This window comes from Bubalus kerabau, chromosome 19 (genome assembly GCF_029407905.1).
Source record: "Bubalus kerabau isolate K-KA32 ecotype Philippines breed swamp buffalo chromosome 19, PCC_UOA_SB_1v2, whole genome shotgun sequence".
Classification (NCBI taxonomy): Eukaryota; Metazoa; Chordata; class Mammalia; order Artiodactyla; family Bovidae; genus Bubalus; species Bubalus kerabau.
Genome location: NC_073642.1, coordinates 15,612,576 through 15,638,060, shown reverse-complemented (window position 1 = coordinate 15,638,060; position 25,485 = coordinate 15,612,576). Strand labels below are relative to the sequence as shown.

Genomic DNA, 25,485 nt, shown 5'->3' with positions numbered 1-25,485 from the left:
GGAAGTAAAGCTAGACCGAGTATTAAAAGGCAGAGACATCACTTTGCTGACAAAGATCTGTCTAGTTAAAGCTATGATCTTTCCAGTAGTCCTGTATGGATGTGAGACTTGGATCATAAAGAAGGTTGAGCACCAAAGAATTTATGCTTTCGAGCTGTGGTGCTGGAGAAGGCTCTTAATGGTCCCTTGGACTGCAAGGAGATCAAACCAGTCAATCCTAAAGGAAATCAGTCCTGAATATTCACTGGAAGGACTGAAGCTCCAGTACCTTGGCCACCTGATGTGGAGATCCAACTCTTTGGAAAAGATCCTGATGCTGGGAAAGACTGAAGGCAGGAGGAGAAGGGGATGACAGAGGATGAGATGGTTGGATGGCATTGTTGACTCAACAGACATGAGTTTGAGCAAACTCCAGGAGACGGTGAAGGCCAGGGAAGCCTGGTGTACTGCAGTCAATGGAGTTACAAAGAGTTGGACACAACTTTGCAAATGAACAACAGCAAATAGATAATGTGATCAAACTTGAATTCTCATTGGTGTCATTTTTGAGCCAGAGAACACAGTTGGATGTTGACGGTGTCAGCTCAATGGCAGTATTTGTGAACAAGTGTGGCCGTGGTGCTTTTTCTTTGGAAGTCCCCAGATCTAAAGAATCTTCACAGTAACAAGGAAAGTGAAGCCTCCAATAAAAATATGGCAAAGGATGGTTTTCCTAGAATGTCACCAACCTGCCTACTGATTGTCAACAGTATTTCCAGAGTTTAGATATCTTAATGCCGAAAGACTACCGTGATGGAGCAACAGTGTTATTACCTGCCAAAACATGAACAGCTGGGGGCTTCCAAATTCATTTATTACAAGGAAGCACTGTGGTTGTTCATGTAATCCATACCACTCTCTGTGAGGCTTGGTACTTTGTGACATAATCAACCCATCCCTTGTCACAGATGCATTGTACCATCTTAATGTGTTAAACCAGCCTTCACTCGTTAGCAGTGATTTATGATGATGGAGTCTTAACATCCCAGGGGTTTTTGTTCATGAAGACATATACTTACCTTGTTACCTTCTGTTTATGCCCAATCTCTCATATTTGTTGAACAGTGCACATTTTTAAACATTACACAATCAACATTGCTCTAAATATTTGTACAATACTTAACAATGTGGATTTAACAAAGGGAAATTTTCCAACATTTAAACACAGATTTTAAGTGTAACCTCTTCTAGACAATTATTCAAAATGACATTTTGAGAAAAGATTATTATAAATGTTTGAAGTCATGTAAAAGGTGAACAAAACACACTCATAAAGGCCTATGCGCTTGCAATAAAGTAGGTATGTGAATAAAGTAGCTGTATGAATACCATGGATTCAAAGTTGTTTTCCCTTATCTTTATTCTTATTCATACTCCTTTTAAAGGGCTTCCCAGGTGGTGCTAGTGGTAGAGAATCCACCTGCCAATACAGGAGATGGAAGAGATGCAGGTGTGATCCCTGGGTTGGGACGATCCCCTAGAGTAGAAAATGGCAACCCACTCCAATATTCTTGCCTGGAAAATTCCATAGGCATGGGAAGCTGGTGATTTAAGTCCATGGGGCAGCAGAGTTGGACACAACTGAACCACCAACACCCTTTTTAAAGTTTTTGTTTTATTTTGTGCATGTGTGTGCATGCATTTATTTAATCCAAGAGTTGCCTTCCTAAGGTTTTAGTAGTTTCTCAGAGGGTCAAGCGTCTGCCTGCAATGCGGGAGATCTGGGTTCGATTCCTGGGTCAGGAAGATCCCCTGGAGAAGGAAATGGTAACCCACTCCAGTATTTTTGCCTGGAGAACTCCACGGACAGAGGAGTCCATGGGATCACAGAGAGTCAGACACGACTGAGTGACTTCACTTTCTGAAACCACTGCAGAACAGCTGACAATAACCAGCTCCGGTTATTGTCTGATTGCTTCTCGGTTGGAATATAGAATTGGATTGCTCAGTGCATGGTGATTCTGAGCCTCCAATCATTTGGCTCATTCCATTCCAAAAACTAAGTTCCTTTCATTATGTCAAAGGCTCCTTAAGTCCCTGTCTTATATATAGATTTTCATTTTTGAAACTTGGTATCTTTCCCAGAAATGGTAAGTTTTAAGTTGTATGTATCTGCCAGTTTCTGACCCATTGTTCTGTCATTTTGATTAATTGAGCATGTCTGTTAACATTATTAAAAACTTATGTATCTTCTATTATTATTTTATTCTAATTAGTTGGGCCATTTAGAGGTTTTGTCTCCTAGGAGATGAGAGTGAGCCTGTGTAATTAGCGCTCTTCTTTAGGACAGCTGGCTAATTCATCACCTTGGTGAGCAGTGCTAGACACAGCTCACCTGCTTATTTTGTATGACCATGGGCCCTGATTGGTTTTTCCTAGACTTGGGATGTTACCTGCCTCATCTGGAACTCTCTTTTATCTTTTTCTGTTCACACAGGTGGGATCAAGTATACCATGAGCCAAGTGTTCCACATTATTATGATTATGGGAGAACAGAGGTCCCCTAACTTGTCACTGGTATACCACTTTTACACATTTCCGCCTTACCTCCTTACCAGCTGTACCATTATTTACATGACTTCTCTTTTAGTAACTGTAAATCGATTTGTTTTTCTTCTGGTTGCGGCCAGCAGGGGCTACTCTTTATTGTGATACATAGCTGCTCATTGCAATGGCTTCTCCCTTTGCAGAGCAAGGGCTCTAGAGCGGGGGCTCAGTTATGGTGCATGGGCTTGGTTGCTCCGCAGTATGTGGGATCTCCCCAGACCAGGGATTGAGCCCATGTCCCCTGCACTGGCAGGGAGATTCTTAACCCCTGGACCACCAGGGAAGTCCTAAATCTACTTGTTTTAACCTAGCATCATCTTAAGTTATTGTAGCCATGAAACCAAACACTTGATTTATCAGTTTTATTTAACTTTGTTTTACTAAGTGTACATCTGAATAATAGAATACATATTGAAATGATAGGTGCATGCTGGTATCCCCAGACTCCCTTGCATACTGCCAGGACCTGTCATCACTCCACAGCTGAAGAGATCTGGTCAAAGACCCTGTACCAAGAATTCTAATGGCTGAAAATATCCAAATAACGTGATTACTTTCAAAGGATTAAGAATAGCAAATCTCTCACTTGTAAAAGCACAGAATTAAAGTGAAATCCCAGTGGTTTATGAAACCACATACTTAAAAAACAGAGTATAATACAATAAGATTGAAACGAACCAGCTCAACAAAAACCTGCTTCAGTTCCATTGGTAATTAAAGTGGTAAACAAGCCACAAAGTATTTTTGCCTACCATTAATCCTCATCTGAACCCTGAGCACCAGGGCAGCTTCTAGGTTGCCTTGAGTGATGAGGAAAGACCACCAGAGGAAGGAGGAACAGATGGAGCAAAGATCTGGGACCAGCACATCCCAATGGAGGGAAAACCCCCCAGTGCACAGACCTGGGTGGGGAGGACCAGGTCCAGCTGGGGTGGGGCCAGAGCGAGGATGGAGCATGATCAGAAGTGTGATCAGACAGCCGAGGGGCAGACGGTGGGCCATCGTGCCACATGTGGATTTGGGCCATTCTGGAGTTCTGAATGGGAAAATGATTAGAGCTGGTCCCCCTGGCTACTGTATAGGGAAGGGCTGTATTGGATCAAGAGTAAAAGTAGTAAAGAAGACCCTGGTTTTCCCCACGTGAGAGATCATGGAAGCATGGCCAGGTACCTATGGTTGTGAGAAGGAAGGGCAGGATAGAGGTTGGATTATATGTATACACATACATACAGACACATGTATGTGAAATACACCCACACACACACACACACATATATGCATATACATACACTGGGCTTCCCAGGTGGCAGAGTAGTAAAGAATCTGCCTGCCATCACAGATGCAAGAGACTCAGGTTCGATTCCTGGGTCGGAAATATTCACTGGAGTAGGAAATGGCAACCCACTCCAGGATTCTTGCCTGGGAAATTCCATGGACAGAGGAGCATGGGGGACTACAGTCCATGGGGTCACAAAGAGTTGGACACAAATGAGTGACTAAGACAAGCACATACATACACTAACATTTCATTTTTCTTGAAACTGTTAAGATTAAACATATCTTTAAAAGAATAGATACATGTACATGTATAACTGAATCACTTTGCTGTACACTTGAAACTAACACAGTATTTTAAATCAACTATACTCCAATGTAAAATAAAAAATAAAATGAGTTGCTAAAAGAAAGATTATATTTTCTTAACACATGCAGTTATAAATATTTATCACAGTATATGGATATATCCACTTTGTTGTCGTTCAGTCACTAAGTCATGTCCAACTCCTTGCAGCCTCATGCACTGTAACACATCCGACTTCCCTGTTTGTCACTGTCTCCTGGAATTTACTCAAACTTGTGTCCACTGAGTCAGTGATGCCATCCAACCATCTCATCCTCTGTCATCCCCTTCTCCTCCTGCCTTCAATCTTTCTCAGCATCAGGGTCTTTTCCAATGAGTCGGCTCTTAGCATCAGGTGGCCAAAGTACTGGAGGTTCAGCTTTAGCATCAGTTCTTCCAGTGAATATTCAGGGTTGATTTCCTTTAGAATTGACTGGATTGATCTCTTGGCAATCCAAGGGACTCTCAAGAGTCTTCTCCAGGACCACAATTAGAAAGCAACAATTCTTCAGCACTCAGCCTTCTTTATGGTCCAACTCTCACATCCATACATGACTACTAGAAAAGACATAGCTTTGACTATATGGACCTTGTCGGCAAAGTGATGTTTCTGCTTTTTAATATACTGTCTAGGTTTGTTTCAGGATGGGGAACACATGTATACCTGTGGCAGATTCATTTTGATATTTGGCAAAACGAATACAATTATGTAAAGTTTAAAAAATAAAATAAAATTTAAAAAAATAAATAAATAAAAAATAAATAAATTTCATGGCTGCAGTCATCATCCACAGTGATTTCAGAGCCCAAGAAAATAAAATATAATGTATCTATATATAACTTAGATATACTGATGAAATATAATTAATGCATTTATAATATATTTATAATATATAATTAAGTTATATTTTACCTTTTACAAAACAAACCCCAAATGCCTCTTTCTATATGTTGGGTAGAAATAAAAATTTTTGAAAGGCTTATAAAATAGTGTTTCCAGTGTGCTGTTAAAAAAAAAAAAGACATTGTGTGGTTTTTCCTGCTTTAGTAGTTTTCAGTTTAGTTGAGAAAATATTAGCATGTATTTTGAAGCCAGAGTTTTCACAATTATGGCTGACTTTCAGGTTATAGGCCTCGGCCTGAGCAGCCAGGTGCTGTTTACTGGGATGGGTCGAAGTGGGACCTCGGGGGTAGAAGGCCTGGGAGTGCAGGATCTATGACCTTGGTCATCTGCTTCTCTCCCTGCAGTGATCCCCAAGGTCACCAAGCACCTGCTCTCAAACCCCGTGTTTACCTGTATCATCCTGGCCGCCTGCATGGAGATTGCAGTGGTGGCTGGCTTCGCTGCCTTCTTGGGAAAGTATCTGGAGCAGCAGTTTAACCTCACCACCTCTTCTGCCAACCAGCTGCTAGGTGAGTCTGTGTCACCCGACCCCGCCCCGCACAGGGAGGCTGCCAGTGCTTGTAATGCCATAAGCATTGACTGAGACCAGTCAAACAGCCCAGACCGTGCTGCTCCTGTAGCAGAATATACATGTGGTCTGTGTGCAGAAGAATTTCAGAGTATTTACTTGGAGTAAGATTTACCTGCTTGAAGCAGTTGCTTAAAGTACATGATAATAAAGAGATAAAATATAAAATGTGCATAGGAAGCATTATGACAGGCCAGGAAGTCCATAAATTGGTGTAAACTGGAGAATTAGGGGGAAGATGTGATGAACAAAGAGGGGAATCAAGATGCATCTTGAAAGATGAGTACTGGGTTGACCAAAAAGATCATTCTGTCCATACGATGTGATGGAAAAACCCAAATGAACTTTTTGGCCAACTGTGTAGGCTTTGATCAGGAGCATAAAAAAGCAAGAATATTCTCAGCAACATGAAACCATGGTCAACAGATATAGAGGTTAGAAGCCATTTGCTCTCCTCCATTTTTGTGCCCATGGCAGATATAAAATGGATCATAACACTCCTGCTCCCCAAGCTCAAGTGTGGCCTTACCAATCTTCTCAACAGTAAACCACAGACATCTGCCTCCAGTCCTTTGGAGTTGGCCTGCTAAAGAGAACCAGTTTCCACTCATGAGAAGCAGGATTACTTAGACCTGATAGGGAACGTGATCTCACAGCACAAGGAGAGGGAAGGGTCAAAAATGACTTCAGGTTTCTGGCTCAGACAGGGGGTGGTACCATTTGTGAAGCTTGAAAGTAGCAGAAAAGAATCAGATCTGTAGGGAAGGCTGTGAGTTCAGACGTGAAGTTGCTGAGTGTGAGATGGCCGTGATGTATCCACGTGATGTCCTGTGCATGGTTGAGGACTGGAGAAGGAGATGTGGATTGCATCAGTGTGTGCGTGGTCACTGAGGACACAGGAGTGGAATTTACAGAAGGATATTGTGTAGAAATAAGTGAAACACCACCCATGAGGAAATAGAGGCGGCCATAGAAGCATCTCCTCAAAGAAACTCGTGGATCACGGGGCGTCAAGGAAGAGATGACTCCAAGAAAGAAGCCATCAGCAGTGAGAGTGTCCATGTGTGATGCAACCTCACATGCCTTGGGTCCCTTCAAGAAGCAGGATGTCTTTCAGCCTATGGCAGGGCTGTGCCCTTGAAGCTGCAGTAGGTGAGCCCGTGCTGTGGTGTGAGGAGCAGCCCAGAGGAGGGAAAGAAAAGCCAGTGACTGCAGGGCACTTTCCCAAGATTAGCAGTGGAAGGAAGGAGTAGACACATGGTGGGTGATGTGTGTTGCTGTCAAGGGATTGGAATAATGGTACTGTTGCTAAGACACAGTGGCTATTGTGGCAGGAAGAACTTGAGCAGGTATCTAAGCAGAGGGGAAAGAGCCAGCAGAGGTGATGTGGGAAAAGAGAGGAAATGTGGTAGACAGCGTTTGATGGAAGAGCTCATCTGTTTCAGAAAGTACAGAAAAGGAAAGAGATATGAGGATGACCCCTGAGAATGTGACAAGTCCAGTCTGGAAGTTGAGAACACACCCTCCCCATGGAATTATCTTCTGGAAAGTAGGGAAAACCACTAGACCATTCAGGTATGACCTAAATCAAATCCCTTATGATTATACAGTGGAAGTGAGAAATAGATTTAAGGGACTAGATCTGATAGATAGAGTGCCTGATGAACTATGGACAGAGGTTCGTGACATTGTACAGGGGACAGGGATCAAGACCATCCCCATGGAAAAGAAATGCAAAAAAGCAAAATGGCTGTCTGGGGAGGCCTTACAAATAGCTGTGAAAAGAAGAGACGTGAAAAGCAAAGGAGAAAAGGAAAGATATAAGCATCTGAATGCAGAGATCCAAAGAATAGCAAGAAGAGATAAGAAAGCCTTCCTCAGTGATCAGTGCAAAGAAATAGAGGAAAACAACAGAATGGGAAAGACTAGAGATCTCTTCAAGAAAATTAGAGATACCAAGGGAACATTTCATGCAAAGATGGTCCCGATAAATGACCAAAATGGTATGGACCTAACAGAAGCAGAAGATATTAAGAAGAGGTGGCAAGAATACACAGAAGAACTGTACAAAAAAGATCTTCACGACCAAGATAATCACGATGGTGTGATCACTCACCTAGAGCCAGACATCCTGGAATGTGAAGTCAAGTGGGCCTTAGAAAGCATCACTACGAACAAAGCTAGTGGAGGTGATGGAATTCCAGTTGAGCTATTTCAAATCCTGAAAGATGATGCTGTGAAAGTGCTGCATTCAATATGCCAGCAAATCTGGAAAACTCAGCGGTGGCCACAGGACTGGAAAAGGTCAGTTTTCATTCCAGTCTCAAAGAAAGGCAATGCCAAAGAATGTTCAAACTACTGCACAATTGCACTCATCTCACACACTAGTAAAGTAATGCTCAAAATTCTCCAAGCCAGGCTTCAGCAATACATGGACCGTGAATACGTGTTCAAGCTGGTTTTAGAAAAGGCAGAGGAACCAGAGATCAAATTGCCAACATCCGCTGGATCATGGAAAAAGCAAGAGAGTTCCAGAAAAACATCTATTTCTGCTTTGTTGACTGTGCCAAAGCCTTTGACTGTGTGGATCACAATCAACTGTGGAAAATTCTGAAAGAGATGGGAATACCAGACCACCTGACCTGCCTCTTGAGAAACCTATCTGCAGGTCAGGAAGCAACAGTTAGAACTGGACATGGAACAACAGACTGGTTCCAAATAGGAAAAAAGAGTATGTCAAGGCTGTATATTGTCACCCTGCTTATTTAACTTATATGCAGAGTACATCATGAGAAACGCTGGGCTGGAAGAAGCACAAGCTGGAATCAAGATTGCCAGGAGAAATATCAATAACCTCAGATATGTAGATGATACCATTCTTATGGCAGAAAGTAAAGAGGAATTAAAAAGCCTCTTAATGAAAGTGAAAGTGGAGAGTGAAAAAGTTAGCTTAAAGCTCAACATTCAGAAAATGAAGATCATAGCATCTGGTCCCATCACTTCATGGCAAATAGATGGGGAAACAGTGGAAACTGTGTCCTACTTTATTTTGGGGGGGGCTCCAAAATCACTGCAGATGGTGATTGCAGCCATGAAATTAAAAGACACTTAGTCCTTGGAAGGAAAGTTATGACCGACCTAGATAGCATATTCAAAAGCAGAAACATTACTTTGCCAACAAAGTCCGTCTAGTCAAGGCTATAGTTTTTCCTGTGGTCATGTATGGATATGAGAGTTGGACTGTGAAGAAAGCTGAGTACCGAAGAATTGATGCTTTTGAACTGTGGTGTTGGAGAAGACTCTTGAGAGTCCTTTGGACTGCAAGGAGATCCAACCAGTCCATTCTGAAGGAGATCAGCCCTGGGATTTCTTTGGAAGGACTGATGCTAAAGCTGAAACTCTAATACTTTGGCCACCTCATGTGAAGAGTTGACTCATTGGGAAAGACTCTGATTCTGGGAGGGATTGGGGGCAGGAGGAGAAGGAGACGACAGAGGATGAGATGGCTGGATGGCATCACTGACTCGATGGATGTGAGTCTGGGTGAACTCCGGGAGTTGGTGATGGACAGGGAGGCCTGGCGTGCTGTGATTCATGGGTTTGCAAAGAGTCGGACACGACTGAGCGTCTGAACTGAACTGAACTGAAGTAGGAGTAGATCATGTCCTGAGAGGAATGGGCAAGGTGATATTTTCTGATCTTCTCCTTTAATGTTTCCTGCACAAACTGGCCAGTAAACCCACATGAGGGTGCTGACCCAACATGAGTCACCAGGAAAACACATGTGAACAATGAAATGCTAGTCCACGTCCACCAGACCAACAGGACCAAGCGTTGGTGAGAAGGTGGAGCCACTGGAACTCTCATATGCTGCTGGTGAGAAAAATTCTTTGGCAATGCCTATGAAAGCTGAAAGCATATGCTTACTCTGGGATCCAGCATTCCACTTCTGGGCATTATCCAACAGAAATGAGTGTTTAGGTCCACTGATTGATATATGCTTAGGTTACAGTAGGGCTTCCCTTATAGCTCAGTTGGGAAAGAATCTGCCTTCAATGAAGGAGCCCTGGGTTTGATTCCTGGGTTGGGAAGATCCTCTGGAGAAGGAAATGGCAACCCACTCCAGTATTCTTGCCTGGAGAATCCCACGGACAGAGAAGTCTGGTGGGCTGCAGCCCATGGGATCACAATAGTCGGACATGACTTCACAACTAAACATATATATACACATATGTAACAGTATCTAAAACAGCCTTATGTATAAACCCCCAAACTGGAAACAGTCCAAATATCTATCAGTTAGTAGAATGGGTAAATAAATTATAGAATATTCATACAGTGGCCTGCCACACAGCATAAGAAAGCAAGAATTTGTATATATACCTCCATGTGGATGGATCTGGGAAAGTCAAAAGACGTCAGACTCAAAAGAATCATATTAATAAGAGTTAGAAAGAGGAAAAGTTTGACTTCCCTGTTGGTACGATGGATAAGAATCCACCTGCAGGTGCAGGGGACCTGGGTTTGATCCCTGGTCCAGGAAGATTGCACATGCTGTGAAGCAGCTTTAAGCCCATGCACCACAACTGCTGAGGCCACACTCTAGAGCCCTGGAGCCACAACTAGGGAAGCTTGTGAACCCAGAGCCTGTGATCTGCTGGGGGGCCATTGCAGTGAGAAGCCTGCACACCACAGCTAGGGAGCAGCCTCCCACTCTCTGCAACTGGAGAATGGCCACGTAGCAGCAGAGACCCAGTGCAAGCCAAAATAAGGAAAATAATACTTTTTTTTTTAATGGAAAAATTAATTTAATAGAGGCCAGAATGATAGTTACTCTTGGACTTGGGGAGAATGAGGACAGCAGGGAATCCCTGAGGCTGCTGGAAATGTTTTAATACAGGAGTGTGTACAGACGCAACAAGTCATCAGGTTCCCTTAATCTTGTGCACGTCACAGAACATAAGGTATCAAGTTAAAAAAAAAAAAAAACCCTACCAACAAGGATGTGGCCAGACCCCGGCACCTCTCCCTGGGGGCTGCCAGAGCAGCACAAGGCTGATGTTTTTCTTTTTCTTGCTAATAACTCTTTACCATCCACTCTTTTATAAGTATCTTCTTCCAAGAGATATTAGCAAAATGCAGTCAGCCCTTAGTACCCATCTGACAGAGATAGGGTAAAAAGTGTCTCTGTAGACCCAGAGGGATGGTATGGGGAGGGAGGTGGGAGGGGGGTTCAGGAAGGAGAGCACGTGTACACCTGTGGCGGATTCATGTTGATGTATGGCAAAACCAATACAATATTGTAAAGTAGTTAGCCTCCAATTAAAATAAATAAATTTATGTTTTTTAAAAAAGTGTCTCTGTAATTAAAGTTATAACTTCTCCGTTAAAGCTACAATCTCTCTGGTTTAGCCCTCCAGCACCCAAAGACTTTCTTTCTCACTTCCTGATTTCTTGACTGCAGCTTCTTACATTTTGATTACATTTGCTTCAAAGTTGGGGCTCTGTTCTAGTTCAGAACAGATTCCTAGAGTTTCCTATCAACAAATCAATAGTCTTCAGGGCAAAAGGCAAAAATCAATCTCGCTTTCCTACATCTGTCTCTGTCTCAGTGACTCTGTCTGTTAGGGCACTTGGCCCAGGGAGAGGCAGCCTGGTGGCCATCTGTCAGTCTGTCCGTCCGTCTGGCAGTCCAGGCAGGCAGGACATGTGCCCTCTCCGTGCCCTGCCCGTGGCACCTGGAGGGTTGGCTGCGGGAGGGGCTGACAGGGGGCCCTGAGGGGACAGAGAGGGGCCACGGAAGCGTAGGGCAAGGCTCGTGCCCCAGAGGCCTTCATCAGTAGCTCCCGCAGACCTCGGGGTGGAGCTCCCTGCCATCATCCCGGGCTATCAGTGCCGTCTCTGGGCCACCCGCGAAGTCATCAGTAGATGGGGCAGAGTTCCGAAAAGAGCAGCACAGATGATTAAGGGCTGATGGCCTTGATTTATGCATGAAGATAAAAAGGACTCAATCTGCATAGGTTAAGGTAATGAGGATGGAGTTTTGGGGGAAGTTCTGATAACCGCCCGCATGCTAAGGCTTCATACACATCAGGGAGGGAGAGGGGAGGTGAATGATGGCTTGGAGAGAAGGTGCCCAAAGCCTGTTATTGCCATAGTTACCATCATCACCAGGGGCTGCTCCCCGCCGCCTTTGATGGAAAATGGAACGGAACGCAGCCTGCTCTCTGGGTGTGGGCTGTGGTCATCGGTGTTCACTGACACAGATCCAATCTGCTCGCTCTTTCGTTCATCCAGAAAATAGTTCCCAAGTGCCCAGGCACTGAACAGGATGGAACAGTCCTTGGGGAAGCTGCATCTTAGGAGGGGGAGAGAGAATAAGAAACCAGAAAACCAGAAATGTCCGAGGCAGCTTCACATAATGAGGAGAGCCATGCAAACAATGAAACATGGCAGGAAACAGTAAGGAACCTCAGATGGGCTGCTGGATCACTCTAGGTGGGGTGACCCGGGCTCCCTGTGAGGATAGGGCCCAGTCAGGTAAAGGCATAGGGTAAGAATGTCCTGGGAGCTCCCCTGGTGGCTCAGCAGTAAAGAATTCACCTGCCAGTGCAGGGGATGCAAGTTTGATCCCTGGGTTGGAAGATCCCCTGGAGAAGGGAATGGCAACCCACTCCAGTATTGTTGCCTGGAGAATCCCATGGACAGAGGAGCCTGGTGGGCTACAGTCCATAGGGTTGCAAGGAGTCAGGCATGACTTAGCAACTAAAACAACAACAGAATGTCATAGAAGAAGAATCAGCAAGTGCAAAGACTGGGGCTTGAATGGATTTGGTCTGTTCCAGGGGGAGAGAAGAGAATTGGGTATGGTTGGGGAGTCACTATGGCACAGGGGAAAGACAGGCAAGTAGGAGTGAGGTCCTGAAGATCATGTCTGTACCAGGATGAGAAAGAACCAAGCGCAGACAATCCAAGAACATTAAATAATACAAAAATACTGTGTTTTTCTTAAAATCTGACTTGTGCTATTTTCTTTGCAGAGCTCAGCCTCCCTGATTATGCTTTTCTCACCCGAATATTAAAATTAATTTGCATTCCTTTAGCACATACTAGCTGATTGATGTAGTCAATTGACCTAGAGGTCTGTTGATTGGCAAGCAAGGGGCAGCCTAAACTGGAAAATTGGCCATGCACAGTCTACATGGTGGATAAATGACATGCAGTAATTTAAAGCTGAGTTTAGATGAAACGAATAAGAACAAAACCAAACAAGAGATTGGAACTCCTAGGATCCTTTGGTCCTCCTAAGATGCCCTGAGTCTCTGAGAATCAGAAATAGCAGGTTTATGGTCCTGCTGCCTTGCAGATAGCTCTGTTTATAAGAAGGTGTTGGGGAGGGGGATAAAAATGTATGCCAGTTACTCACCAGGAGCTACAAAATGAATTGATTTGATCAATGCTACTTCCTGAGAAGTTGCAGGGCTGGTTAAAACACTGTCTCTCTCTAGGTTGGTGAGTTCTGAGGCCTCTGTTTAAACGACCTCCAGACCCTTCTTTGCCTGAAGAAGAGAAAATCCCCAATTGACCTTGAGCCCTCTTTCCCGCACTACCTGGGAAACACACAGAGGGCACATTGCTAACACGCACGTGTGTTTCTCAGCCCATCTGCCCTGTCTGTCAGTTGTTCTCACACCAGCTGGGGCTGTTTCCCATGAGGGTTCCCCGCTTAGCATGAGAGGTGTATGACTTACATGCCTCATCACTGTGAGTTTTTACGTGCCTGTGTCCCCCCAATTATCTGTGGGCTCCTTGAGGGTAGGTAGAAATGAGGCTGTAAGCAGAGACTTCGGGGTACAGGGGAGGAAGTGGCACTGCGGTATTGTCACGGGGGATTCTGTTCACGCAGGGCCCAGCCTCGGGGCTGGTGCCCAGTGTCTGCGTTGACTGGCCCTGCTCCCCTGGCTAATGGTCTAATGGTTCCCGCCCCTCTGCTCTGCTCCAGGGATGACTGCGATCCCGTGTGCCTGTCTGGGCATCTTCCTGGGCGGTCTCCTGGTGAAGAAACTCAGCCTGTCTGCCCTTGGGGCCATTCGGATGGCCATGCTCGTCAACCTGGTGTCCACCGCTTGCTACGTCTCCTTCCTCTTCCTGGGCTGTGACACGGGCCCCGTGGCTGGGGTTACTGTTCCCTATGGAAACTCGTAAGTCTCAGAAAGGTCACACACACACACACATACACACACACCTGCCCCACCATCCCATGCCTGCCCAGGGATGCCAAGACCCTCTCTCCAGGGTAGGTTAATGGAGCCTGCTTCGTCCCTAGTGACCCTGACCTGGAAGCTGAAGATGCCTCTGCATCTTCCACCCAGTATTGAAGGATATATGTGAACCTCCTGGGTGGAGAGGACAGAATTCCATTTAAAGGCTGTCTCCCAGGATGGCCAGGGGAGCACTGGGGAGACAGGCAGACGCTCACTTCCCAGAGGACTCAAGTGCCTATGTCTGGCATTTGATTTTAGGAATTAGGTGAAGATAGAAAATTAAAAACAGGTTTTATTTTAAAATTCAGCTTATAATACAAGAGAAGTATGCATGTGTGTTAGTAGCTCAGTTGTATCTGACTCTTTACAAGCCCAAGGATTACAGCCCGCCAGGCTCCTCTGTCCATGGGGGTTCTCCAGGCAAGAATGCTGGAATGGGTTGCCATTTCCTTCTCCAGGAGATCTTCCCAACCCAGGGGTCGAACCCAGGTCTCCTGCATTGCGGGTGGATTCTTACAGTCTGAGTCACCAAGGAAGTCCATAAAATAAAAGAGACTTCGACAGTTCCTTAATAAGAAGCTATCCTTAGACTCACATAGTAATCTCAGGGTTCAACCCATGTTAAGTGGGGGGGGGGGGGGGTGAAGAGGAGAGAAGGGAGGGAAGAAAGGAAGGAATTTAGCTCTTACAGGACATCTTATTTCCTATCTATTATCCCAAGACTTTGAACTGAAGCTGCATCAGACCTGTCCTTAGAGGGCATTTTGGAGAGTCCTTATGTATCCAGTTGGAGAAGGCAATGGCACCCCACTCCAGTACTCTTGCCTGGAAAATCCAGTACCAATGGCTGTTCCTTTTTCTACGTGAGCCTCTGCATCTACCTGGGAGTCCAGTCTGGAGCATCAGGGCTGCAGCATGGTTGGGCCGCAGGATACCACTTCCTCTCCACACCAGTCTCCTCCTCCAAGCAGGCCACCAGGCTTTCTTGTGACATTAAGTCAGACTGAGCCAGGCTCGTCTGCCACCCTGTGAGGTCAGACAGGCCGGATGGAAGCACACTGGCCAGGGCATCCTCTGTATATCCACGCACAGTCCAAACACCAGCACCCTTCCTTCCCTGTACCATGGCCACAGTGGCCACTGTGACCCCAGAGGGCAGGGGGCTGTCAATGGGGATCCAGAAGAAGACGACCTTTCTCTGATGGATTCCACCTGTCCTCTCTGTTCCAGCTCAACACCTGGCTCGGCCCTGGACCCCTACTCGTCCTGCAATAAAAACTGTGAATGCCAAACCGATTCCTTCACTCCAGTGTGCGGGGCGGACGGCATCACCTACCTGTCTGCCTGCTTTGCTGGCTGCAACAGCACGGTATTGCTGATTTTCTGACGGGATGGGACGGGGCAGGGGAGCACAGGCAGCCAGAGGAGCTTAAAACCCCAGGTCAGGGGCAAGAGTGGGCAACCACATGTGTCCTGTGGTTTGCGTCCCTGCCTTGTGAATAGTCTCAGCCTCTGCCCTGCTCTGGTGGAGAATTCTCCATCAGAAGGATCAGAGGCCTGCCAGGCCATCCACCTGCTTCGTGCTAAATCAAATAGGTTTCCAAAAAGTGTCACTGAGCAATTTTAACAGAGAGTAAAAATTCAAAGGAAGCTGTATGGAGCCAGAGGAAAAGATTATGCTTCAAAGCTAGGAATGGGATGACACCACAGGTAATGATTTCCCCATCAACAGCAGTATGCAAAGAAAGGTTAGAACCATTTATCAGGGAAGACCTCTTCCATACCTGAGACTATGCAACGCTAATTCAACATCTTCTCTACTCGATTCCTTTGCCTTTATCTTCTCAGCTAGATGCCTCCCACGTTTTTCCATCTTGCCACTACCATTTCTTTTGGTTTGCTTTTTTGTTCTTGTATTTGTTTGGGGGGTTTTTCCTTCTCAACATGAATTATACAGTTGACTCTTAACCTGCATGCAACTTTCTACACTCTCTGCATGAAAACCCGAGACTACGGGGCTGGTCACCTAGTCCTGCTGATCCCGCCTCGTACCTGCCCTTCTGCATCCGCACCCCACTGCCCTGCTGCAGGCCCTCCTCATCTCTCACTTGGACCGGTGTAGTAGTTGCCTCCCTGGCCTCACAACTCAGGATGGGCCCCTGCTGGTCTGCCTTCTCCATCGCAGCCAGAATGATTTCTGTAATACTGCATGCTGTTGTTCAGTTGCTCAGTCATGCCTGACTTTTTGGACCCCATGCACGGCAGCACACCAGGCTTCCCTGTCCTTCACTATCTCCCGGATTTTGTTTGGATCACAAATGATACTACCCAACCATCTCATCCTCTGTCGTCCCCTTCTCCTCCTGCCTTCAATCTTTCCCAACATCAGAGTTGGCTCTTTGCATCAGGTGGTCAAAATATTGGAGCTTCAACATCAGTCCTTCTAATGAATATTTAGTGTTGATTGTTTGATCTCCTTGCTGTCCATAGCATGATGTATAAATATGTTTCCTAATATTGGACCATCCTTGCATTCTAGAATGAATTTCATTGTTTTATTTTCAGCCATGCCACATGGCTGGCAGGATCTTAGTTCCCAGACTAGGGGCTGAACCCAGGCCCAGCGGTAAGAGCACAGAGTCCTAACCACTGGACTGCCAGTTGTTCAGTTCCTAAGTAACACTGCATCAGACCCTTTCTGATCAGTTAGAAGATAACGTCTAGGCACTCTTTCCTCCACCATGCTCTTCAGCTGTGCTTCCTTTCAGGTTGGGTATTCTGCTTTCTCCATACAACTTGTGTCTTTTCCTACTTCTTCCTCCAGTCTGACAACTCCTACTCACCCATCAGTACCCTACTCAAATGCCCCCTCCTCTGTGAAACCATCCCTGCCCTCCTTTATCTTTGAGCTTCCTGCCTCTGCAGTCTTGGTACCTGTCTCTCCTGGAGGCACCTTTCTCATTTCACTGCAGTGATCTGTTAAAAGGGTTTGTCATCTGCCCTGACCTGTGAGTTTCCTAAGTGAGCCCTGGCGCCCACAAGTGTTCTGTAAATGTCTGGAGATGCAGAGATGGAAAGAAAGACAAGAAGGCTTGAGTGGCTGCTTTCAAGGAACTTAGAGTTGACATCATTTGTTTCTCCCCTTTACTTATTGTGTGTCTTTTGGGAGCAGCTATTTCTTTGAAGGAAGAAAACTGTATCATTTGTTTTCATTTCCAAAGACCTCATTTTTCCTTACATTTAACATTTAGATTCTTGGCCAGTTATTAACATTTTTCTATAGAGAAAATAAATCACCCTTGGGTTGGAGGGGCAAGGACTGATTTTTTTAAAGTAGATAAGGCAGTTTCCTTAAGTGGGTAGAAATGAATTTTTAAAAAGAGATGGGACCTTGAGAATGGTTAAAATAAAAGTACAAGCTATTCTTTTTCATGACAACAATTTCATTAACACTTTAATATCTAAAAGCTATATTATAAATCAAGTTTGGTTACTGTGCTGTGATGAGAATGATATTGACTCAGTATAGGCTTGTGTCCTGAGACCAAAGCAGTCTGTTCCAGAGCATTCTCTGACCAAAAAAAAAGGTCTAAAAAATGTGTGTCTCCTGTTCTTCCCTGGACAAGAGGCTTATTGAATAAGAGCTTAATCAGGCCCGGGTTTGCTTCTGGCTGCTGAAGCAGCAAGCTGTGGAATGCAATTATCAACAGAGGGCAAGCGTCTCCGATTCCCTCTGGACATATATCGTTTACTCCCCAGACACCTGCCTCTTCTTGACAGTACGAGAGGCCTCATATTGTCTGCTGGGGTGCAGGCAATGCAGAGAGGTGATACCCCCCTGCAATTACCAGGCAGAGAATGAGAAAGTCCCAGGGCTGGGGTGGGAGTCACACTCTCCACACAGAGGCAGGTCTCTGGATGCCTTGTCTTCCCGTAGGTGGACGAGGGCTTTAGGGTTACAGAGCTATGTGTACCCTGGAAAGGGGCTTTTTGACAGTTCAGCCCTAAAAATAACCACAACCCTGAAACTTGCAACACTGGCAAGCTCCTCTGAGAGCCTGTGTGGGCCAGGTGACAGGGCCTTTCACAGGTCACTCGTGGCCCCAGGTCAGAGGAATCTCAGGCCATCAACCAAAAAGGAGCAAAAAGCAATTTCAAAATACTTTCAAGTATTTTGAGAAAATGCCAAAAGGGTGGATTATATTCCTGGGATGTTTACTCCCTCTTCCTTGCCCCTTCTTGTCTGCAAGCTCCCTCCAAAAACTCTTCATCAAACTAGAGGTTTCTTCATCCCTCTTTCCCCCTTTTGTATTTTTCCCACCTGCATCTGCTGGAGTCCTCTCCCAGTGTGGGCACAGCCATTCTGTCACCTGTACCCCCAGCCCCATGTGTATTATCTCACTCATCCTCACAACAACCTTGGAAGGAGGTGTTATCCCCTGATTACAGAGGAATCCTTGCCCGAGGTCACATAGACCGTGGTGGTGCCGGCGTTGGAACGCAGGGTCTGCTGGACAGCAGTCTCAGTGTCTTCCCCGGCCCTCTGACTTCTCTCTTTAGTATGCCTGCCTTTTCCGCCAGCTGAAAGGAGCTCTGCATGTGTGTGCCCCACAGTCGGGACATTGTACCTTCACGATCTGACCCTGCTGCCTCTCCAACCTCAGCCTCCCCACTCCACCCCCCTCTTGAAGAACCGCTGACACAGTCAGGCTTCTTGGGGTGCCCCCTGTGTACCCAGCTCTCTTTTACCTCTGGACCTCTGTCCATGCTGTTTATCAGGGCAGGTGTTCCCCTAAGCCCTTGACAATCCTTAACACATCCTAATCCAGAGTTCAGAAGCCTCCTCGCACCTCCTCACTGCTTCCGAGGCTGCACTGACCCCCGCACTCAGCTGGTCCCCACAGAAGCCTCAGCACCTGATCTCCCAGCAGGGTGGCCTCCTCCACCAGACCGGATGGCCCCTGTTCACCTGCATCTCCATCACTTGCCCATCACTAGGCACCCACATCCATAGATGAGGTTCTGCTGCGGACCCTTGCACTCCCAGTGTTAGCCATGGCTCTGGTAAAGGCCCCAGGCTTTCTGCATGCCTGGCTGGAGACTGTGCCAACCTCAGCGTGCCCCAGAGAGACTCAGGTGGTAATACCACAACTGGCAGGCAGGTAGGCTGGCCACTGTAGATTTCAATACCGAACACCTCATCTGTGCTCATCTCTCCCCACTTGACAGCTTCCATCCAGACTTGTGAAAATCCCCCCTAACTCGATTAGACGTGAATAAATCACCGACGAAATCACTCTGATTGTTAGGAGATCTGGTTCATGTTAGTGGTTTCCTGATATCAGACTTTCCTTCCTGCCCTGGCTTGAGGTTTTGTTTTTTGTTGTCTGATCTCATTTCTCCTTGAGTGATAGCAACGGAAGTTTCCAGAATTGCATTTAATATACAATATCTAATTCTCATTGCACATGCCCAGGAGGGGTGATGGAAAAGATGGCAACCTAATTTTCTAAGCTTCCTTTGACAGGAATATATTGTCCAGATTGTTTCTGTCCCTTTCACTCCCAGAAGTAATTATTCCAACAGAAAGCATGTTGGGAGCTGCTGATTGACTGCTGGAAGTTGTATCCTTCTGATGTAGTTAATAATTGACTTAGAAAAAGGCTTCTGTCAGCCAGCAGCGGAATGTTCAAAGTCAGTACAAGTCCAGCACAGCAGCTTGTGGGGGGCTAAGGATAGACGACTCATCTGTGCCCTCCTCCAGGCCACAGGGATTTATCGAGCACAGGTTTGAACGGAGCTCTAGTAGGTGCTATGGCAGGGAGGGAATGTGGCTACCCCATTTTGGATGCGTGCAGGGGGCTCCTTGTTCAGGACAGCGGGTCTCAGGGCTGGCCTTCATCCACGGGGAATGCGTGGGTGTTTGCCTGGAGGATAGGATGGGAGGGCACCTGAGTATGGCGTGAGTGTGAGCACAGGGTGGGTGGCGGGGAGCCTTGAACCTGGTGACACGGGGAGTCAGGAAAGAGGAGAATCTAGAGGGAAGGGCCTGGTATCTGTCTGAGCTGCAGCTCCATCCCTCCCCTGGGCTCTGCCCAACCTCCGCATCGGGATGCCAGAGCAGAGAGTGAGCCTGGTGCTCCCCAAAGTGCAACCCTTTCCCCGCCCCTTGGCAGGAGATCATTAAGGCTCTGACGGGATGCAGGTTACCGGGACGAAGGGTGGATGGAGGTCTCGCTTTCATTGCGGAGTTTTTCCCCTGTGGCCGTTATCCTTCAGCCAGTGACCCTGCCAGGGAACACGCAAGCGCGTTTCTTCTTGCTGTGTTTCAATTTCCCCTTTGCCTAGAGGCACATGGGTTGCTGCTGACGCTCTTTGCGACAGGCTCTGAGGTCTTCACCTGGAAATACTGGCTGGGGTTGGGCCAGTGAGGTGAAGAGATTCTAAGCTGCAAAAAGACAGTAATAAATGACAGGAGAAGGTCTGAGGAACTTCGCTGAATCATAAAAAGATCCCGTGAAAATCTAGGACACGTGGGAGTGTGTTATCATTCAAAGGAAGACGTCCCAGCTGTTGTGCCGTCCCTGGCCTCTGCCACCTCGGGCATCAGGCAGAAGCAGGGCAGGACGCTGAGTGTGTCAGCACTTGCCCTGGCTGGCCCCCTTCTGAACTACAGGACTCCGGTCCTACCTTTCATAGAAATTGCCGTTACTTCCTGGCTGCTGCTGTTGTTTAGTCACTAAGTCCTGTTCGACTCTTTGAGAACCCATGGACTGTAGCCTGCCAGACTCCTCTGTCCATGGGGTTTCCTAGGCAAGAATGCTGGAGTGGGTTGTCATGCCCTCCTCTGGGGATCTTCCCAACCCAGGGATCAAACCTACATCTCCTGTGTTGGCAGGTGGATTCTTTACCACTGAGCCACCAACGAAGCCCTTTTTTCCTGGTAACTGAATACATTTCAGAAAGAAAGCCAAAATCAGTATTTCAGGACATTGAGAAAGAAACATTCAAGTTTTCACAGGCTCGAAATACAAAGAACATCATCACCCCCTTGTCTGTCCCCTTAGTGAAGTCAGTGAAGTTGCTCAGTCGTGTCCAGCTCTTCTCAATCCCATGGACTGTAGCCTACCAGGCTCCTCCATCCATGGAATTTTCCAGGCAAGAGTACTGGAGTGGGTTGCCATTTTAGAAATGTCATTTTCAACCTAGAGATTAGTTTTACTTGTGCAATTAGTAGAATTGATCCCTCAGTATTGAATACAGAGGGAAAAAGCCCAAACAAAAACAACTTTATTTGCCAGATACTTCAGAAACACTACCGAGGAATATTTTGTACGTGTAATATGAGCTGTCAAAATAGCATGCTAATGATTTCCTCCATCAATGGGAAAATGAATCCTAGCTTCAAGAGAGTCATTTTTCTATTTTTATGGTCTCCAGCTTTATTGTAATTATTTATCCCCATCATTGCATGTGAATAGAAACATTTCTCAATTTAAATTAATGGCTGGATGTAGAACAAGAGTAGAATTTTCAGTGACTGTGCTCTTCTTCTGTTGATTTCTTCTTCTGGAGTTTTTAAATTTTTTTGAATAGATGGTACATTTGTGTGGCTCAAGAACCAGGAAGTATAAACAGGAGGGAGTGGGAACTCCTCCTCTCCATTACTCTCTCCTGTTCACCTGCTGTTCAGTCCACGATTCTGCCCAGTAGGTAATTACTATTATTAGTTTCTTGTATATGCTCCTGGGTTTTCATGCACATTCCAGGTATTATTCTGTAGCTTGTTTGTTTACTGTTTGTCATTGTTTTTGCCATTTTAATAGGAGGATAATTGCTTTACAATGTTATATTAGTCTCTGCTGCACAATAGCGTGAATCAGTTATATATGTACATATATCCCCTCCCACCCCCGCCCCACCCTCCAGGCATCACAGAGCACCTAGCTGAGCTCCCTGTGCTATGCAGCAGGTTCTCCCTAGCTATCTGTTTTACACACAGCAATGTATATGTGTCAATGCTACTTTCTCAATAGCTTGTTTATCTTTAATTGAAATATAGGTGATTTATAGTGTGTTTATTTTCAGTAAAGTGTACAGAAAAAGTACACAGAAAACGTGTACCTATATTTAGTTCTCTATGCTGAACAGTGGGAGAAGGCAATGGCACCCCACTCCAGTACTCTTACCTGGAAAATCCCATGGATGGACAAGCCTGGTAGGCTGTAGTCCATGGGGTCACTAAGAGTTGGACACAACTGAGCGACTTCACTTTCACTTTTCACTTTCATGCATTGGAGAAGGAAATGGCAACCCACTCCAGTGTTCTTGCCTGGAGAATCCCAGGGACGGGGGAGCCTGGTGGGCTGCCGTCTATGGGGTCTCACAGAGTCGGACACGACTGAAGTGACTTAGCAGCAGCATGCTGAACAGTAGGTCCTTGTTGGTTATCTGTTTTGTACTGTAGCTTGTTACTTGTGTTTTTTTGTTGTTAATAGTTTATCGTGGACTTTTTTCATGTTAGTGTGTAAGGAGCATGCTGATACCTTTTTGCAGCTGCATTATCTTCCATTGTGTGAGCCTACTGGAGTGTATCTAACCAACCCCTATTGATGGGCAGTCAGGTGGATGCAAAACTTTAGTTCCTGCAGGCAGTGTTGTGACTGGAGTTGGACTTATGTCATTCTATGCCCGGGCAAGTCTGCCTGTAGGATAAATTCTCGTAGAATTTCCGAGCTAATCCCACCCCGTCCGCCAAGTCACCACCACTGCTTCCAATTCTTGTCAGGCCAGCTCCTCTGTATGCAATGGGGCCATCTAATTATCAACGAGATCTCTCAGGGTAGGAAAGCCCGGTCCTGCCACCCACGCATGGTACCAGGCAGAGACTCCAACTCTCACATCATTTCTCCCCCAGAGAATGGCAGACTGGGAAGACGTTCCTTTGCCATGTGGATGGAAAACCAGACATTTGCCAGGTCAGGAATGGTAAACTCCTTTCCTGGAGCCTAATGTGCTTTCTTCATAGTTAAATATATTGAGGGCCGCCAAGGACAGCGCTAGGGGGCTGCCACTTTATGCAGGATGTGATCATCGGCAGGCAGTTGCCAAGGTCCACCTGCATTCTGGACTGTTGTATACACACAGGGTGAGAATCAGATCCCCACCCACGAGCCTCTCCTTCCCTCATACCCAGGTTGCTGCTGTTCAGTCGCTCAGTCGTGTCTGACTCTTTGCGATGCCATGGACTGCAGTACGCCAGGCTTCCCAGTCCTTCTCTGTCTCCTGGAGTTTGCTCAGACTCCTGTGCACTGAGTCCGTGCTGCCCAGGTTGTCTCTGTATTTTCAGGCTTTCCAGTGGTCAGGGCTCTCGCAGGTCTCAGTTAACCTGTGTGCCAAGTCAATATCAGCAAAGGCCTGTCCTACTCCTCCCTGCTCGCTTGGGATCGTAAGGTGAAGCCCCAGTGCTGGAAAGTCCTCTCTTCCAATTATGCACCCTGTGATAATTATTTCCACCACACTGGGACATCAGGAGGGAAGATTCTAGATCAATCTGCAGTCTCTTGTATCACCTGGGCCCAAATAAAGGACCTTTTCCATCCCTTGCCTTCGGACTTATGCTTAGCATTTACCCTTGGATTCTCTGTGGGCAGGGTCCTAGGAATGTTCCAGCCTGTACCCTAGGCCTTCGGACCACCCGTGTTTTCTGTTCATCCTGTCGAATTGACTCTTGTAACCAAGAGGGAAACCCATCCAAGTTCCCACTCAGATCACTAGCACTTACCTCCTCCCCAGCCTCTTTTACAGCTCATCTCAAATAGGTTTAATCTGAATAAATGAGTACAGAGTTGCCTAGGTCCTTTGGGGGGGACCCATCCATTTTCAGGGGGCTTCCCAGGTGGCCAGTGGATAAAGAATCCACCTGCAATGCAGGAGACATGGGTTTGATCCCTGGGTCAGGAAGATCCTCTGGAGCAGGGCATGGCAAGCCACTCTAGTTTTCTTGCCTGGAGAATCCTATGGACAGAGGAGCCCAGGCCACAGTCCATAGAGTTGCAAAGAGTTGGACAGGAATGGAGCAACTGAGCATGCACGCACATCCATTTCCAGCGTCTCTCCTTGGCACCAGGGCAAGCCAGTATCGCCACTGGTCACGGGCCCGTTCTCCTCTCTCCTAACACCTATAGCCCAACAGGGACCTCATTTCTGTCCAGCCACCCAGCCTGCCCTGGGTCCATTCTTGTCCCATTCTCCCTGGCTCTATGCTCTCACCCCTCCCCATACCTTGGCTGCACATCCCAGGATGGCTCGGCCCCACCATTCACTCACACCATTCACGGGATTGTGCCTTCTTGGACAAGTTTGCCTTACCTGGACCATATGGACTGGGTAGTCACTGACATAAAGGCATCTTATTTCTGTACCATTCCAGTAGGGCCACGACCACGGCCCAATCAAGGGAAGACCCTCTTCAGAAGGGGATTTTCACATCTCAGAGCAGAGGCAGTCCAGGCAGTTTCCTCTTACGGTAAATGGAATACAGTTGAGCCATAGCCCAGGTGCAGAGCAGAAATCTAAGACTGGGTGTAGGTTCCAATTACAAAGTACTCGTTAAACTAAACAGAGCTCACCAGTCACACAGTTCATTCAAAGGCTACTGATCACCTCACAGTCCTAAAGGCTACAAGAGTCAGAACTCAGTTCCCAGGGTCTGAGTTCTAAGCCAGCTCCTCATGGATGGGCCAGTTTCCTGTTTATACCTGAGCACTCTCTGAGTCCACGTGGTTCTAAGGACCCCAGTCCCAAATCACTTTTTCCTCACAGGCTACAGGAGGGACCAAAGAGAAAAGGATGGGGTGGTTTGAACTAGGGCAGGGTTTGAGGGATGTTTTGTCTTTGTTGTTTAGTTGTTTAGGATGTGGTAAAACGAACGGACCTTGAGGGTTCATTCATTCATTCATTGATTCATTCATTCAGTACTGTCCTCTTGAGCTAGGGATAAGTCAGGAAACAAAACCACAGTGGTTTCTTTTCTTTTTTATTTTATTTTATTTTTAAACTTTACATAATTGTATTAGTTTTGCCAAATAACAAAATGAATCCGCCACAGGTATACATGTGTTCCCCATCCTGAACCCTCCTCCCTCCTCCCTCCCCATTCCATCCCTCTGGGTCGTCCCGGTGCACCAGCCCCAAGCATCCAGTATCGTGCATCGAACCTGGACTGGCAACTCGTTTCATACATGATATTTTACATGTTTCAATGCCATTCTCCCAAATCTTCCTACCCTCTCCCTCTCCCACAGAGTCCATAAGACTGTTCTATACATCAGTGTCTCTTTTGCTGTCTCGTACACAGGGTTATTGTTACCATCTTTCTAAATTCCATATATATGCGTTAGTATACTGTATTGGTGTTTTACTTTCTGGCTTACTTCACTGTGTATAATAGGCTCCAGTTTCATCCACCTCATTAGAACCGATTCAAATGTCTTCTTTTTAATGGCTGAGTAATACTCCATTGTGTATATGTACCACAGCT

The 25,485-nt window shown here is 46.3% G+C and overlaps 1 protein-coding gene across 3 annotated transcripts in view; it reads left to right on the top strand.

The window, feature by feature from the left end:
• The window catches only part of SLCO3A1 (solute carrier organic anion transporter family member 3A1), a 370,800-nt gene that overhangs the window by 313,261 nt on the left and 32,054 nt on the right, over positions 1-25,485 (top strand). For all 3 annotated transcript variants that reach the window (XM_055556072.1, XM_055556070.1, XM_055556071.1), the window contains exons 5-7: positions 5,456-5,620; positions 13,682-13,880; positions 15,174-15,312. In XM_055556072.1, the coding sequence (XP_055412047.1) occupies positions 5,456-5,620; positions 13,682-13,880; positions 15,174-15,312 (503 nt within the window). The remainder of the gene's footprint in view (positions 1-5,455; positions 5,621-13,681; positions 13,881-15,173; positions 15,313-25,485) is intronic.